This window comes from Cebidichthys violaceus, unplaced genomic scaffold, assembly GCF_023349555.1.
Source record: "Cebidichthys violaceus isolate CVI_PGR_0920_01 unplaced genomic scaffold, fCebVio1.0.p SCAF_5, whole genome shotgun sequence".
NCBI classification, from domain to species: Eukaryota; Metazoa; Chordata; class Actinopteri; order Perciformes; family Stichaeidae; genus Cebidichthys; species Cebidichthys violaceus.
This window is the reverse complement of record NW_027176705.1, coordinates 12,477,162-12,495,533: the sequence shown is the minus strand read 5'-3', so window position 1 is coordinate 12,495,533 and position 18,372 is coordinate 12,477,162. Positions and strand designations below refer to the sequence as shown.

The 18,372-nt window shown below is 39.5% G+C and overlaps 2 protein-coding genes and 1 pseudogene across 2 annotated transcripts in view; 1 reads left to right on the top strand and 2 right to left on the bottom strand.

Moving 5' to 3' along the window:
• The window catches only part of lgr4 (leucine-rich repeat containing G protein-coupled receptor 4), a 26,479-nt gene extending 23,423 nt beyond the window's left edge, over positions 1-3,056 (top strand). Inside the window, exons 17-18 of the mRNA XM_068730333.1 lie at positions 834-887; positions 1,019-3,056. Coding sequence (XP_068586434.1) covers positions 834-887; positions 1,019-2,427 — 1,463 coding nt within the window. The 3' untranslated portion in view covers positions 2,428-3,056. The remainder of the gene's footprint in view (positions 1-833; positions 888-1,018) is intronic.
• Positions 3,057-7,252: 4,196 nt separating this feature from the next.
• On the bottom strand, positions 7,253-9,119 carry LOC137887725 (centrosomal protein of 41 kDa-like; annotated as a pseudogene).
• A 1,251-nt stretch (positions 9,120-10,370) lies between these two features.
• The window catches only part of mybpc3 (myosin binding protein C3), a 32,168-nt gene continuing 24,166 nt past the window's right edge, over positions 10,371-18,372 (bottom strand). The window contains exons 23-31 of the mRNA XM_068730660.1: positions 16,923-17,057; positions 16,093-16,260; positions 15,833-15,921; positions 14,918-15,113; positions 14,666-14,805; positions 13,114-13,273; positions 12,873-13,009; positions 12,144-12,330; positions 10,371-10,741 (exon numbers count right to left, since the gene is read on the bottom strand). Of these exons, the coding sequence (XP_068586761.1) occupies positions 10,695-10,741; positions 12,144-12,330; positions 12,873-13,009; positions 13,114-13,273; positions 14,666-14,805; positions 14,918-15,113; positions 15,833-15,921; positions 16,093-16,260; positions 16,923-17,057 (1,259 nt within the window). The 3' untranslated portion in view covers positions 10,371-10,694. The remainder of the gene's footprint in view (positions 10,742-12,143; positions 12,331-12,872; positions 13,010-13,113; positions 13,274-14,665; positions 14,806-14,917; positions 15,114-15,832; positions 15,922-16,092; positions 16,261-16,922; positions 17,058-18,372) is intronic.

Below are 18,372 nucleotides of genomic sequence, written 5' to 3'. Positions count from 1 at the left end.
TTCAAGACCATTATATCTCACATACACATGCTTCAGATGTAGGTCTGTAATTACTAAAAAGATTAAATCATCTTTTTAAAATCAATTTAAAAAGATTAAATCATCTTTTTAAAATTGATTTAAAAATATGCCCAATTCTCCATCCTTTAATTAGTCCAAAATTACGGTAAACACCATGGTAAAGTAACATAAAAATAATTTCATGTTATGGAAGATAACTGTTGTTAATTGCTATTTAGCAGATACAAAAAATTGGAAAGTCACAAAAAAGCATTTCAATCAGGAGGGACTTCAATAGAATGTAACAATAATGTATTACACATGCATACAATTTGAATAGTTCAAAGTTTTTGGCGATTGGACTCCATCCTGAAGTAGGATGATAGAGGGGTAGTGATGCTGAGGTCAGATGAGGCAGAATCCCCCTGGAGTCCAGACACTGGTGGAGATGATGAAGATGATGAGGAGCATGACTGTGATGCTGACTGGAGGTGACTGGGGTGGAGGACGGTCGCATCTGATTTGAGCTGAAATGACAACTGAAAGCAGCAGAGAGAAGAACATTTTGACAGCAACAATGTGACTGGCTTCAGGAAACTGCAGAACCTGCCCACAATCAGCTGATAGAGTAAACACAGGGAGAGAGAGACTGAGAGATTATGAATGAAAAGGAGAGTAAAGAAAGTCTTTCTTACTGAGCTTCTGCTTAGGCTTCATTTTGGTAACATACTTCCTGCTGTATACACCTGACTACTTTTTTTGGCCCCGCTACTATTTTGAATTAAGCCTTTTTAACATTTTCGTTTTTTTCATAATCTTTAATTTTATTTTAGGAGGGGATGATGTGGAAAGGATTTCAATGGTTATGCATTGCTCTCCTTCCCCAGGTAAGCAACAAACCGCTTTTTTATATCTTTTGTTATCTGTCTATCAATTTTGAAGAGCTTTGAAATAATCCATAAGATAAATTTCAAAATGAACTTAACTTTTGTGCAACCACATTGTTTCCTGTCTTCAGGAGCCTTCAAGCCTTGTGAACACTTGCTGGGTAACTGGATGATTCGTCTGACAGTCTGGTTCATCTGTCTGGTGTCGTTGGTCTTCAACAGCCTGGTGCTGGTGGCCACCTTCTCCCCCACACACAGAGCCGCAGGCCACTCCCACTCCCTAGCTCCGTCTCTTTCCCCAGCCCGGCTGCTGATGGGGCTACTGGCCCTGGCCAACCTGCTAACAGGCCTGTATGTCGGCGTGCTGACCGTGCTCGACGTTGCCACCTGGGGCTCGTTTGCTGAGTTCGGTGTGTGGTGGGAGATGGGACCCGGCTGTCAGGTCACAGGAGCTCTGGCCGTCTTCTCGTCAGAGTGGGCGGTCTTGTTACTTTCACTGGCGGCAGTGGAGCGCAGCGTGGCCGTGCGTACGATACTCGGCAAGGTAATGTTGTCACCCAGGAGGAACGTTGGCAGCCATCGCGGGTGCTGGAGAGCAGATCGACGCTTCAGCCTTGCTGCGGGACTACTGGGGCTGCTGGCTGCTGCCGGAGCCTGCCTGCCTCTCCTGACTTTAAGTGACCAATCCGCCTCTCCTCTCTGCCTGCCCTTTGCTGGTGGAGAGAGTCCGGCTCTGAGTGTTACAGTTGTTCTGGTGCTGCTCAATGCGCTGGCTTACCTGTTCACTGCAGCTGTGTACACCCAGCTCTACTGCCACCTGGGCAGGGTGGAGCTGGCCGATCCGGAGCAAACGGGTGCCCTGCGACACGTGGCCTGGCTCATCTTCACCAACTGCATCTTCTTCTGCCCCGTGGCAGCTTTCTCCTTCGCCCCTCTTTTAACTGGCTCTACAGCCGGCGGCCCAGAGATCGCCAAGTCTGTCATCCTCATTTTTTTCCCGCTGCCTGCCTGCCTGAACCCAGTGCTGTATGTGTTCTTCAGCCCGGCCTTCAGGGAGGACTGGCTGAGACTGCGCGAGCACGGAGGATTGACCAGGGAGGTGAAAGCTGGTGCTGAAAGTCACGGAGATGCTGGTGGCGGAGGGTCGGAGCTCACAGACAGTGGCTCCTCCACCCACCTGGGCTTTGACTGTGGGATGTACACCCAGCTTTGTGGAGAGACTGTTGTATGCGAGCAGTGTGAGGCTGCGCTGCATGCCAGGACCTGCTCTTCTCCCTCGTCCTCCACAGTCTGTAGACACTTGATGAAGTCTCACAGCTGTCCCACCCTCCTGGCGGGAGCAGCAGTCTGCCAGCGTGCTGAGGGGTTTTGGGCAGACAGCAGCACACCCTCTGCTCAGTCTGAGTACGCAGACGAGGGGGACTCGTTTGTGTCAGACAGTTCAGACCAGGTTCAGGCCTGTGGCAGAGCCTGCTTCTGTCAGAGCAGAGGCCTTCCTCTGGTACACTACTCATACAACATACCTCGAGTCAAGGACTGAGGACGCTTCAGAGCTCCATTACGTCTGTGCACAGATCTCTCTGTCATGTGAATTTAGATTCTACAAGAATATATAAACGTTTTTATATCAAACAACAAAATGTGCCAACTACCCTGCTAAAAGACTTTTCAGCAAGCACTTATGTTTGTAATTGCTGTGTAAACAGATGCAACCAATCATTTAAAGGGAACTTGGTGTGCTTTTGGAACTTGGAGACCATTTCTACTTGAGCTGAACTGAGCACATCATGTTACAAACTGGTCAGCAAAGGATCTTGCAAAGGAAAATCTTGCCACCAGTGCCTGCATCTTGCTTTCGATTGGATCTCATTAAGTGATTTCTCTGTTTCACCTGTGCTTATAAGCTTTTTTCAATTTTAATTGTTACACATCTTGTCAATTTTTAGGGTTTCTTCACAGCTACTGTTGATTTTATACTTTGATTATTTTTACATAAATGTAGCAAATGTAATAATCATCCTAGACTTTTCTGTGTGAATGTAACTTTCAGGTGGTCTTCACCTACCAGAGGGGTGTAATGTAATGTCAGCAATAGCCTCTGCCCCGCCTGCCTGTGATCGTAATCTATCAGCGTGAGAATGGTATAAGTAAACGCCAGTCTATAATAAACATGTCTTTGCTTTAATTTACTAAGACTATGAATGTGATAAAAGTAGCAGATATCCCTGTTATACAGCAACAGCTGTGCTTGGTGGCGTTGAACAATGTTATTTATTGTTTGAGCAGCAGGAGGGTGGAGACGATTTCAGGTGGCCTTTGAATGATGACTATAAAATACAACCCAAGCATTCACCAAAACCACAGCATTTCAGTTCTTAACCAAAAACTATTTCACACATGAAGTTTTAGGTCATTATTGTCATTGGTTCATTTTTACATCTGGGCCTCATTTTCTGAGTTTTCGCCATCATGCTGTTTGATTATCATTTTTTTTTTTTTTTTTCTTACCTGCAGAACTTCATCAAACCCAGCAAACATTTCATTTTCCTAACGGTAGCATTTCAATAATTAGGTAAGACCTGCTTTTATCAGATGGTCAGATTCATTTTGGACATCAGAACTATTGTAGAGTCATTGCTCTGTTGAGTACGGTGTGTTTAATGAGCATGAATAGTTTACTTTCAATAAAACCTTCCAATTGATGTTAAAAAGTTCACATCAATCAAAGGATTAATTTAACATTTTGGGAAATCCATTTACTCCCTGTCTTGCTGGCGGTAGGGTGAGAAGATCAATACCACCCATCACATATCTGTATGTGAACTATTAAGCTACAGCCAGCTGCTGGTTAGCTTAGCTAAGCATAAAGACTGGAAGCAGCCCCCCCCCCCCCCCCCCCCCCCCCCCCCCCCCCCCCCCTTGTTTTTAGACTTTATGCTAAGCTGAGCTAACCTGCTGCTAGCTTTAGCTCCATATTTTGCGTACAGCTAAAATAGTGGTATGACTTTTCTCATGTAACTCTGGGCATCAAAGAGTCACAAAAGAAAAATACAGTAAGCTTTGGATTTATTTTTCTTCAATATATGTTGAAGTTTAGCAAGCAACAAACAGGAACTCCCCAAAAATCTTAATGAATTGTATTTACACAAGTTGAATTTGTAAAAAAAAACAAAAAGAGTGATAGCTGACGTACATTTGTTGTTGGTTTAAAACGTATCATTAAACATAATTTGGCTTGTGAGTGCCAAGTTAAACATACGAATACCGTCCAAGTTAAACACGTGAATATAATCCCACTCTTCCACTTCTTCCAACATGAAGTGAAAGCAGCATAAGACTGGCAGCCAGCTGAGTCAACAAGAACGTTTTTAAGCAGTGCCAAGAAGTATAAAATGGACTATTATAGTTTAAATGTGCGTGATTATATTCAACCACAGATATTTAAAGACAAGTATCTGCAGTGTGGATCTGTTTTCTGTTGAGGTACTTTACAGAGAGGCTTTGCAGTCATTTTGACCAGAATAAAGTGTCATATTGGAATAAAAGTATGAAAATAAGGCGTCTGTTGAACATAAGAGGAATTACTTGTAATGTGTCTTTCCAATCCATTTATAGACACTTTATGTACATTTCACTCTGGATTATTGTACAGGTCATCAGAAGAGCATTATTATATAGTATAGTATATTAAAGTGGACATCTTTTCACCCTGAGAGTTGACCTGAGTGAAACTGCGCGTGACGAGGGATTGACTGACGTTTGGTGTGCTGGAGCGTGACTGTACACATTAAAGGTGGATACACCCTCAGAGCGTGTATCCACAAGTGCACGTCATGTGAGTGCTCAGGAATTTAGGCAATGTAGGGAAACGTTTTCTTCCACCAGCAAGACATTCTTGTGTACTTATAATGCACCATTTCATTTTGATCTTTTGAATTTTATTTTCAGTTTCCCACGTAGGCATTTTTCTCGACCGGGTGTGAACATTTTTGCACCAACCAAAATGTCCGTTGATTGTTTGAGATTTCCCATCTGGTGAAAATGTACAATTTCTTTTGTAAGTAGGCTGGTTATTGTTTTGTTTTTTTGTATTTGTAAATTATTTGGATCGAAAAAAAGTAATCAAGAATGGGATGCTAACTAAGGAAGCTACCTCCTCGACTGTAGTGGCTACCAGCAGTGCTTTGTAAAAGAAATGTCTGTATTCTGTTTTTTCTGTTATTCTTTCTGTTTGCATTCTTAGCTTTGTGTTGACACATGGTTGTACATCATCCTTTTAGATAAGTGCAAATTGTGGGAGGAATCTATGTACTGTATACTGTGATTTATTTTTAACCAAACTATAAACTATGACATTTTTTGTTTTATCTTTTATAGATACAAACTTGCAGAATAATACGGATTATAGAAATAATCTCCCTTAATTTCAGTTCAAAATAAAATCTCATTGTAGTTTTTTATATGAGATCTCCCAGAGTTATTTTATTCTGTTCAAGTAGAATAATTCTATAAAATTGTGAATGAATAAAATTGGAAAAACGCAACCATTTTTATTTACCTTTGTGTTAAAATTTAAATTACAGCAACCATTATCTTCAAGTATTTTATCATATCTGAAATGATTGTACTTTGTACCGGCACAGATTGATTTTGGGATTGGAGATAATATAGAAAATTCTGTTCATTGCAATATGTCATAGAAAGGTCAGTTCCCCTGGAAATGAAAATATTGACTCAAATCGTACATATTCTTCTCCCAGCAGAGTTCCACATTGAACTCTGAACATCAGTTTGACAGGCTGCACAGCGGCCTCATGGGAAGGCAGGCCGTTCTTTAACCACACTGCTGGAAGTGTCTTAAGCCAGCTGTCCAATCAAAGATAACAAAGTGTCTCATCTCTGCTCACAGAAATGTCAAGAGACAGTCCATCACTTTGGTCTCTAGACTGATACATCTCAAAAATGATTGGATGGATCCCCATGACATTTTGGACAGACATTCACAGTCTCCAGAGGATAGATTAGTATTTTAATTTCATGCTACTACACTTTGTACTCCACTACTGTTAGTGTGACTGCATTAGTTACTGGTTTAAGCCTCTGCTCGAAAATTGCATACCCATACTAAAAAGAGTATTTCTCTAACTACAAGAGCTATTTTAATAGTTTTGGTATTAAAATAAAGGTAACACTTGTGAGATTTGTTCAGATGTGTATGATGCCTATGATTGGTCGATTTCAGTCAGTGAACCCTCCTTCAAAGCATCTGAGTCCATTCTATTGAACGGACACCTCGTGGGTTTGATTGACAGAATCGTTAGCCAGTCAGAATTTAAAAAAACGAAGCGCCCCTCCTGAAGCATACAAACCTATTCACCGAAAATCAAAATCCTCTCTGTGACCAGTTTAGGAAAGCCAGGCAGACCCACCTGGAGATGCAGATAAAGAGGAGAGAGGAGAGAGGAGAGAGAGGAGAGAGAGAGAGAGAGAGAATTGTTGGCAAATGTCATCTGTAAATACATCAGCATACGTCATGATTTCAAATCTTTTTAATTGGGTGCACGTTCATGTTTATGCACAGAGGATATGTATTATTTCCACATCCTTTAACCTGGTCAAATTTTAAACCATAAATAACTGAATACAGAGTATAAATCTGTAATAGTAAAAATTACCATGTGGAGAAAAAGTACATAGATAGAGCTATTCTTAATTTTACAAAATGGATCAAGTTCTTTGACATTATATAAATGACATCTCATGTAATACATGGTTTCATACCACGGATGCCATTTTGCTGTTGGCGTTCACACTGATGGAGTTAAGCTGAACCTTTTTTGGACAAAATGTTAAAAAGAAAAGAAAAATAACATGTGAACAGAATGAAGTGATTATCTGTAATAGTGCGACATGAAAAATGTATTTGAGTGCAAAAAAACCTCCATCAGTTGTCGGGTTCACAGACGATGAGGCACTGTGCAAACATTCACATACCCAGCATTTATTAAATATAAGAAAAACAAAAAGACAGCTTCAAAGGGAAAAATACTTCAGTCTGACGTAATATCTCCAGAGGTGGATGAGAACACAGTATTACAATGAAACTAAATGTCTTCATGTTCCTACAGATTGTGAATTTGTTTTTCTATTTCGTACTGTTGTCCAGTCTCAATTAGAAATATTTAAATATCTTGGACGTGGATGTTAGCATTAATTACTTTCCCCAGGTACAGTATGTGTAACTTCCAAAATCAACATTCAGCATCTGTGTGGTAGAGGGGCGTAGGAAAACATATGTCTTTATGATGAATGGACTTTGTGTTGGAGGTACTGTACATTTGTTCGTGTACATCTGGGGGGAGGGGTTATTTCCAGGGTCTGCTGCTCTGGACTCTGGCACTGTCCGTCGCAGATGCAGAGGAACTCTGTCGACTCCGAGCGCTGGACGCTTCAGACGTGGAGCTGCTGCTGCTGCTGCTTGACGCGCAGCTGGACATGCGGCCTGCGGTGAACACACACACACACTCTCACACACACACACATGCAAACACTGAACGGCAGCGAAGAGACGGGACAAATGTAGCTTTTGAGAGTGCAACTTTCTCTAGTTCTAGTGCTCTTAAAGTTTGAATCATGACTTCATGGAGCAAAAGCAATCAGGAGGGAAGGGCCATTGTACCTGGTCTATAGATACTTGAGTTAGTGGTTTCAGTAATTGTTCCACAAGTACCACTTTTTGTGTCTTGGCAGCTGTAAAAAAAAAAATCGGTGGTCTTACTGTTGGAGTTACTGGGGATGAGTATCTCCTCCAGCTGCTCCTGGATCTTGGTGAGCTCGTCTGACGTGAACCGCCACCTCTTCTCTGCCGGTAGCTGCTGCTGCTGCACAGAGCTCCTCTTCGCCCTCAGCGACGTGGGGGAGGACAGGCAACATCCATCGATCCTCCAAATACGATACTCAAGATGAAATCTTTACTGTGGATTAGATTACTTTTATTACTTTACCTCCAGACAGCAGGAACAGATTGTCAAACCCTCGTTCACACATGACGGTGGCTGCCTGGCTGGCCATTCTCTTGTCCTCATCGTACATGGTGATGATCTTCCCTGCTGTATTTTTCTACAAAGTTTGTGTGTTAAGTTCAGTCAACCGAGTTTCAAAAAGCCACCACACTGATTTTGTGACATAAGAAGCCGGACAGGTGGATGTTTAGTGTTGAAGGATGCGTATTCCAGCACGTTTCAGGTGTAGGGGTTCATTGTTCGAGACAGCATGGCAATGGGGGAACTGTCTGCTGTTGGAGAGAGAGAGACGATTAGAAACAAGACATCTTTTTTTGCATGAGAAGCGAGATTTCTTTTTTAATTTGAATCCCATACCGCTGATAATGTGGCAGCAGTCTTATTGGTTGCGGTCCCGCACATCCAGCAGCAGGTAGGGGCAGTCGGGGTAGGGCCCGTCAGCGAGCTCGGGGCGTGACACCGGCTGATGGTTCCTGTCCACGTTGAGCTCTCCCACGCCACTAATAACACTGTAAGAGGCACAAAGTCAGAGGCTGCAACACCTGTGTCGGAAATAAAGATGTGTTGTTTAAGTTTTGGTACTTTTAATATGACTAACATTTTTACTCAAGAAATATTTTGACTGCATGACTTTAAGTTGTTGTATTACTTGTAGAGTTTTTCTGCACTTCCACATCTGCACCACTGCTCACTTTAGCCTGTGCGCTGTGCCTCAGAGAGCTGCTTGCGGTAGACTTAGACTTACTGAACTGTTTTCAGCTGAAATTGCCCATGCAAGACATCATTTTAGGTGCAAAATGTTTTTTCTAAACGTGACCGTTCCGAGCCTGTTTGACACGCATAAACACTATTTGTGCCATTCAGTGGAGTTTCCTTTCACCTCCAGTCATGTTGTCCACCACTGCCGGTAATAAGTGAAAAATAACCCCAGGGATTGTATAAAGAAACAGACATGCAAAGGCTCACTGGATCTTTTGCAGCTGTACGTTGAGAGGTCAAAGGAAATATTTACATTGAGGGCATCAAAGGAATAACTGTCGAGTGATGTCACAGAAAGCTCCCGCTCGTCCAACACCAACATGTGTCCGTCTTCATTTACACGTCCTCAGTCGTAAAAGGACTTCATAGCTATTCCGGACCTTCACACACACCCCTCTGTGGCGTGTTCATTGGGCACATTGCTGACTACCATGGCTGCCACAGTTACCATGTTGGCAATTTTGGTACCTGGTTTCCACTAATACACTATTACTTAATACACTGTAACATAATGCCCCAACTTCATAATATGACTGAATGAAATCACTCACTTATTACATTTGTATGATATAGTATACTATGAAATTTCATGACATACTATACCATGACTTTATAGGGCATACTATACAATGACCTTTTATGGCTTATTGAACTGTGACTTTTTATAGGAGATACTATACTATGGCTTTTTATGGTATACTATACTGACTATTTTTACAGCGTACGATACTATGACTTGACATTTATTATGACATACCATACTATGACTTTTTACAACACACTGTAAGCCAATATTTGTATGGCGTATCATACTGTTCCTTTTGTACAAAATTCTTACCTATGGTTGTGTCTGAAATTCCATATTAAAATGCTATTTAGTATGCTAAATCAGTATAAAAGTCCAAAACCTTAGTATGAAACCAATAGTGAGCAAATTGCATACTATTTCTGAAGAAATATTACAGTACACAAACACTGGAGACTACAATGGCATAAATATCCCACAATGCCATGCGGTAGTGACGACAATGTTCATACCGGGCAAAGGCGGACAGCTCTGTAAAGTCAATAATGCTTCTATGTAAGTATAACGTTGCAATTTGTAATATATTTTCTTAAATTAGTTGAGTTCACAAATCACTTGACTTTTTATGGCATACTATGCAATGATTTTGTGTGACATACAATCCCGTAATATGACTCTTTTATGACATACTATACTATGAATTTTTATGACAAACTATCTTATGGTTATTTTTTACATCATACTATACTATGACTTATTTTATGACTTTTTCGTGGCTAATTCAACTATGAATTTTATAACCTTCTATTCTATGACTTTTGTTTTGCTTACTATTTTGACTTTTTTCTGTGACTTTTATTACTATTACTATACTGTATGCTATAAAATGTTTGTTTATACGGCCTACTTTATTATGAATTTTCTATGACTTCTTTTGCACATTATACTATGACTTTTTATGGCGTACAATATTATGACTTTTGTCATAACATACTATACTTTGAATTTCTTATGGCATACAATAAGTTGACTGTTTTATTGCATTTTATTGGTATGACTTTTTGTTTTACTACACCATGGCTGCTACAGCTATCATGATGGTAATTTCCAGAGCTGGTCTCCACTTGTACACCATTACTTACTACACCGTAGAATAAGTCCACTAGTATGACAGAATGAAATCACTCACTTGTGTTTTTATTGCATTTATATTGACCTTTCCAAGCACACCAAAAAATCATTGCAATACATTTCTTTAGACCAGCTGAAATAAACACAATTCATTTCATAAATATTTCCACCTTCTTTGACTACTTTTACTTAGAAATTAGTATACAATTTAGTAATCCAGAATTACACATGATACTAACACAACAGCAAGTATGGTGATATGTAACATGATTTCAGTTTGTAATGCAGGTGAAGAGTTTCTCGTGACACAAAACAGTCAACATGCGGGAGACAATTTTATAATCTCTTCAGTCAGCAGCCCGAACCTCTTTATTCAGTGTGGCTTTGTAGTTTCTTTTCTTCTTTCGGAATTTGAGCTGTAGGCCAGGAACAAAACAGAAGTCAAGATACATAGGCCTTGATAGGTTAATGGCACAAAGTGAAATTGGTAGCAACAATACAACAATGTACAACAATACAAGCTACAAACTTTTTAACAGTGTATCATTATTAGAGTTTTTTAAACAATTTTGTGTAAAAAATAATCTAAATATTAAGACGTATTTAATCATATGATATCACATGAATTTATTACATCAAAATATGCTTTTAAATTTCTATGGCATGCTATACTACGGCATTTTCATGGCATACAACACTTTCGCTTTTCCATGGCGTAGTATACTATGACTTTTTTTGGCATTTTATGGCATATTATACTCTAACTCTTTTAGGGCATACAATACAATCATTTTGTAAGGAATAGTAGTATATTGTGACATTTTTATGACATACTATGCTGAGTTTTTTATGGCACACTTTACAATGATATTTTTATGGCATACACTACTCTGGCTTTTTTCAAGAGGTACTATTTTATGACTTTTCAGGCATACATCCTACTACTTTGTGATATTTTAAAGCATACAATACTATGGATTTTTTAATGACATACTACACTTTGACTTGTTATGCCATAGACATTCATTTTAATTCATATACTACCCCCTGCACCAGATTACTTCTAGAATCAAAAACTTTTAGCTCATTCAAAATACACACCACTTATCTGCATTCTCTGTGAAGAATAATATTCTGAGAAAGAAGTTGTAATATTATCAGAAATATGGCGTAATTTAATGCAGTAATATATGATAAAAATCTACCCCCTCCATCATAGTCCATAGCCACACTGCAGTCCAAACTATTAAAATAACAAATAACTGTAGAAAATACTTAAACATCCACATATGACTTGAAACAAGCTATTCTATTTTCTTAAAATATGATGTATTATTTGGTATTATTATCACTTTCTTCTCAAAAAATCTGATTATTTTAGTTGCCCTCTTACTGCGTCATAATTGATGGACTAGAATATAGACATTCAAATGTATCTTTCTTTCGCTAATTTTTCGCTGTATAAGGGAATCTTTTGAGGTTTTTTTTTTATTTATTTGGGTTTGCTGTGAATTCTGCAAATATTTGGGGGACATTTCTATTTTTCCTATAATCATAAATATATAGTTCTTTCCAGGACTCCAGAATCTCCAGACATGTTTACATCATATATTTAATCCGTTTTAGAGAATCCACTACAGGAACAATTATAACCTGTTGATCATTTTTATTAGATATCACATTAACAGTAAACATGTTTTGTTTGTTTTTTAACAAAAAGATAGGGGAAAGGACGAGAGATGGGATGGAATGTCAAGTCAGTCAAGAAAAAGAGGACACATGCGTTGCTGTCTTTGTGCCTCCCAGCAGGATACTTACGGCGGACCTCCACTTTACACTCCACTATGTCTTCTCCGTTGTTGTTGACTGCTTTGCACATATACACTCCTCCATCAAAAGTACAGGGCTTACGGATCTCCAGTGTCAGAACACCTTGTTTACTGAGCATCCGGTACTTGGCCTCATTTGAGATGTCCATCTTGTTTTTGTACCAGGTCACTTTGGGCTAATAAGGTAGGACAAAGTATTAAAGTATGTCAGGTAATACTTTTCACAATCTGCAATCCTGCTCAAGTGTTAGTGTCAGAGGATTATGGGTACATTTCTGTAGGTTTGGGTGTAATTTTCCCTTACTTTTATTCCTGTTGTATTTTACTCAGTTATTCCGTATTTTTGAATGATGAAAACATTTAGGCATGAAAGTTCATTCTTGGCTCTGAACTGTATTGTTAAAAACTCCAGAAAAAGCTGGTGAGTGGAACTTGAGTTTGGATTGTTTTGCTATTTTCTAAATCAGGAGTGAACTTTCATGCTTAAATATTTTATTTAGCTTTTCCTAAAAGTGCTCTAAATGAACTGCTAACATCTACAGTGTTAGGGTTGAAAGCTTTGGAAAAAGCTAGAAAGTGGACCTCGAGTAGGAATTGTTTTGTCAGAATTAAATTAAAATTAAAATTAAAAGACGACAGGGTGTCTTTTTCTGGGTGTGATTAAATCTGATTGAATTTGGTCACAAGCATCTTTTGTACATGTTATGACCCCACTGACCTTTGGTATGCCTCTGACTGAGCAGCTGAGGGTCGTGCTGTAACCTGCTATGATAGAACGGTTCACCAACGGATGTGTGAACTTGGGAGCCTGTGAGAAGTCATGATCCTTGTAGGTGGGCGGCTTGTACTCGATACCTGGGAAGAGAGACGGACAAGTAATTGGGTATTGTTCTCTTCATGACATTAAAACATAACCATAACTGCTTTGTACCAGTTATTTATGTGCAGCCACCACCCACCTGTTTTCTGGATGTAAGCGCTGTCTGTTGTGGTGCAGGGCTCTGGGCTGAGGCCCACCAGGTTGATGGCAAAGACTCGGAAGATATACTCATTCCCCATGATGAGGTCAGATGCGACGCAGTTGGTTCGCCTGTACTGCTCATAGACTGTAAACCACTCCTTCACATGAATCACAAAAACATGGTTCAGAATCAATATGTTCTATGTCCATTAGTCCTGCATGCTTATGTATACAATTACACTTAACAGCACTTTCTGCGTCTACATAGTTGTAAATAAGGGACTAATTTATCTTATAATGATAAAAGAAACATTAAAAACCTAATTAGCAATAATATCAGATTTCCTTATTTTGCTGGCAATTTCAGTCACAAATACTTTTTGTAAATAAATTGAAGTAGTCTAAATTGAATCCACTGTTTGTTTACTGTGACCAATAATATTTGCTAAAAATAGATTTCAAAATACCTTTATAATCCACCTGAAACTAAAGGAGCGGTGTACTTGTGCACAGTTTATATGTATTTATTTAGGTACAAGAATGAAATAGGATATGGGCAGATTTAATTTGATTTAAATTAAGTCTAACAGGTACACAGTTCATTTTTATTAATAACATGATAATCGGCGTCTCCAAGCATACTATAAAGAGATACAAGTGTCATTAATTTGATCTAATAATGACTGCAGTGAAACATGAACCATCAGCCGAGCCAGGCAGGAGAACAAGGGCCCTGCGTCACGGTACAGACAATCCGGACCAGGTCAAGGCTAAGAGGATAAGATTAGGACATTCCTGACCGACATCGTTCCTGGCAGCTCGAGGTGGAGGACGGTGCCAGTTGGAGGTCTTGCCAACAGGCCCATAATGCAACACTCCTGGCCCACAGATGCTCAGTATTTGCTGATTACAGTTTATGTGTCACGAGGGAGGCTAAAATATCCCTCTGTGTCCATGAAGCATTCATCCTCACACGTACATGCACACTCATTCATTTCAATAGAAAGAGCAAATGTGGCTTCACTGCACTAAAACTGGTACATTGCAGGCCTCTAGTTTTACCAGCCAAGTTGGTGGATGGCTGGTAAAACTAAAGGCCTGCAATGTACCAGTTATAGTGAGCAAGAAAGCCTTCTTCTGAGAATACCTTCAGATGTTATGTTTTTCCACTTGACCATGAGCTGACTTGCGTTAGGCCAGATCCAAATTATTTTCAATAATTGGGTTTGGTACTGTCACATTGGTAAACATTTGCTTTTTGAAAAAAAAACAATTTATTAACATTAACATTTGAATTTTGTCTCTTTTTAAAACCAAAACCAAAATATTAATAGGGTTCAGATTGGTTTTCATACAAACCTTTTCAAATCAGGTCCAACATTTTCCACTTGTAATAATCTCTAATGTCGTATGAATATATATTCTTGAGGGTTTCTTCTGGCTAATAGTTGTAAAATTATTTGACTGCCTACAATCAACATCAGAAGGTTGTATTCAGTTTCATTTAAATGTAGGCTCTGCTGCCAGCACCTACGTGTGTAGAGTCTCACCATGGTCTTCTTCTCAGCTTTCTGAATGGTGTAACCAGTTATTTCACAGTTACCGTTGTCCTTCGGCGGCTTCCACTCGAGTGCCACATTAAAGCCCCAGATTTCCATGATCTTCAGTGCCTTAGGGGGCCCTGGGAGATCTACAGAGGAGAAATATGGATTGTGAGTAACTGCCCACAACAGACATTGTATTCATTGTTAATAATAATACTCTATATACCCTCCACCAGCTCTGTGTTCAGTCCTGCTTACCAACAACCTGCAGTTCGATACTTGCAGTGTCTTCCATATTCTCAATCTGCACCTGGAGATCATACTTCCCTGAATGTTTTCTCTCTGTCTTGCGAATGAAGAAAATCGTATCCACATCGCTGTTCCTCACACTAGCGAATGTGGGGCTCAGAGGCTCCCCGTCTTTGCTCCATGTGACCTTCGGCCTGGGCTTACCCTGCACGACCAGAAAAGACAATGTAAGGGTTTCACTTCAAGATGCTATGTGTCAGGGCACAGATTACAGAAGATTTCAGATGGTGATCTCTAAAGGAACCATTGTCGTAGAAACATTTCCATATTGTGCCACCAACAGGTCAAGATTTTCCCTCCAATTAATCATTGAGAGATTCATATTAACATGAAAGCAAGCGTGACTATGTTAGCATCCTAGGTAAGAACATGGCCTTTTCTCTGTCACCTTCAGAACAAACTATACATTATTTACCTCGCGTTTGGAAAGCATCTAACTACACTGAAGGTGCCTTTTGATTTTTCTTCTAGATACAGATATGACAATACATTAAATGAGAGTGTAGAAACTTAAACTCTAAAGGTACACCCATGTTTCATGATGTGTAATCAGTCTCATGCTGCATCTCTCTTCAACAGCGTTATACACCATAACATTACAAAGACAATCTTACTGTCCTCTTTTGAAGATTTTGAAGACAAACTTCTTGGCAGCACATATACATACAAAGCCAAATGGAATACACACATCAAACATTATATGTGTATCAACATCATTTCAGTTAATGAAAAGTGTTTGCTGTGATCCTAATTGTTTAATCATGATGAATTATGATTTTTTTTCTGCATCTTCCAGATTTACCCAAGTTAATGGTTAATTTGGTGCATGAATGATGATTTAAGAAGGTACACTGTATACTGCACCTGGAATTTAATCACAAGGTTGACAGTTTCTCCAACTTTCTTGACCAGAGTCTGGCGGAGATTTCTAGGAAGCCAAACTTTAGGGCGTTCTGTGAAAGAAAAAAACAAAATAAGAAGGGAACAGGAAAATTAAAAATGAAGGAAACTCAAGACTCAAGGGCGAATTTAAACCGAAGGACATATTTGGCTTTATGAGATGTATTGGTTGAAACTAAAGGAGCAGAGAGTCGACAAAAGTCATGAAATCTATAAATACTCACGCATTATCTCTCTGATGGTGACAGGTTGAGCCAGAGTGGTGGGAGCACTGGGTCCTGCCATGTTGTAGGCCCGCACACGGAACTGCAGCTTGTCTCCGGTGGTGAGATTTCTGATGACCATTGATGTCCGCTCAGTCAGACCCTGAATGGCTGGTATCCATTCATCCGCTGCGACCAGGAAACACACAACAAGGGGGGAAAACAGTTCATGACAGCAAGTAACCAATATAAATGTAATTCCAGTCATTACCAAGATTAATTTGATCATATATTCATCAAGCTGACAGGCAAGAGCCATCCCTAAGCAAAGAGTTAAGAAAAGGGGTTCATGCATACATCTAAACTGACTTGTTTATATGTTACCTTTGGGATCTAACAAGAAAAGAACTCAAATTGGCCAATTGTATGACAGGTGCATGGGTATTTGGCTCCACTCTATAATTTGATGGATTGCTGTCACAGATGTTTTTATTATTAATTTTAAATATTTGTCTAGGTGCATTTCCTCAGTTGGATGGCTGATAGTATAGAGGCAGGCTTGACACAAGGTCTGAGCGAGAGGAATGACATATGCAACAGGGTATGTTGCAATTGTATGATATAAACCATAACCATTTGTCTAGCGGGGTGCCTTCTGTCAGATATTTTGTCATTCTTCTCCTAACTGACAACAGTTTGTGATAAACTAAAAGTCCTGTGTGGGCTGTTTGGAGATCACAGTTGCTGCCCTTCACTGTTATTAACTAATTGATGCATATAAACTTTTGATATATGCTATTAAAAAAACGCTCCTTATCAAAAGCATGCAGGCGGTTGTGTCCAGCACTTACTTCCCTCCTTGCAGTACTCAACTCCATAACCCTCGAGTTCAGCTGAGCCAATCCTCTCAGGCGGCCGCCACTTCAGCGAGATGGAAGTGTCACTGACGTCGTCGAGGCTGAGTCCGATGGGCTCACTTGTGGGGGCTGAGAGTGAGGTAGAGGGCAGATAAATGGCTCTGTTAGTCAGTTAGAGCATTAAAGAAATAAATACAGAATTAATTACTAAACAAGTGGATGAACCTGATCAGGAATTAACAAATTAAAAAAACTGCATCAAGTTGTTTTAAGGTGGAATGAGGCACTTTTTACTTACCTATGGGCAACAGAATGCTACCAAGGCAGCAAGTTAGTTGATTTGTTTGATCTTTGAGCCAAGTAAAGGGGAATGAGTTTGTGATGTGGTTATACGGGGCTGGTGTTGGCTGTTTCTGTCTATATAATCTTAAATTTGCAATAATTGCAAGTATGGTTGTGAGATACTGTAGCTGTTTGTCATATATGGTTAAGGAAATCACTGGCGTAGCTACTGTAAATGTTATGCATTAGAAATGTTAACAATCCAGAACCTGGTTGTGTGCGAAACTAGTTCCACTTAACATTTAATTTGCTACCATCGCGAGCTGACCACAGATAAACAAAAGAAAATAGATGGACGTATTTAATTTACTGAGTGAAGTCCATGAGTACATATGTAATCTAACAACACACCCTGATCCTGGCCATGATCCAAATTCATATAACAGCAAAAACAATATAAATTTCAGTATCAGATATTTGTGGTTGTGTTATCAGTTATCAAAACAGTCTTTTAGCCTGTAAGCTTGTGTACGCCATCGTGGGAAAGATGAGCTGTCTGACTGACCTGGAGTTCATAGCAGGTCTCAAGTCTAAGTGCCTGCTGTACTCTCTGTCCCGCAGGGATGAAATGACATGATTGAAATTTGCATTAAAAGACTTTGGTTTATCAGCTACGTCCCACGCATTGCTTTCACCACAGAAGTGCCAAAAGCAAACAGAGACACAACAAGTTTCAGCTACAGAGACTAAACGGATCTTTTTACAGTGTATAGCATTGAGATTTACAAGCATACTTTTGTCTGTTGTAAAACGAATTTATGGAGCGTGAGAAAGGATGAATAATTGACTGCTCATAGAGATAAATAATGATCATAGAATACTAAATGCCCATTTATTTTTTGTGTGAGACTGAAGAGAAATTAATCTAGTTGTTTTAAATTTCACAGAATAAAGCCTGATGAAACACTGGAAATATTACTACTGATTCATCATGTCAAACACAGTTAATTAAATTGCTACTTTAGCATCTGGAGCAGTGACCGCCACCAACAAGTAGATTCACACACTTTTGTCTAAAAATTCACCGCCAAGACATCCCAAATATGCAATATCAGCTACTGATATTGGAAGTATGATAATTTGGGGGAAGTAACAAACACTT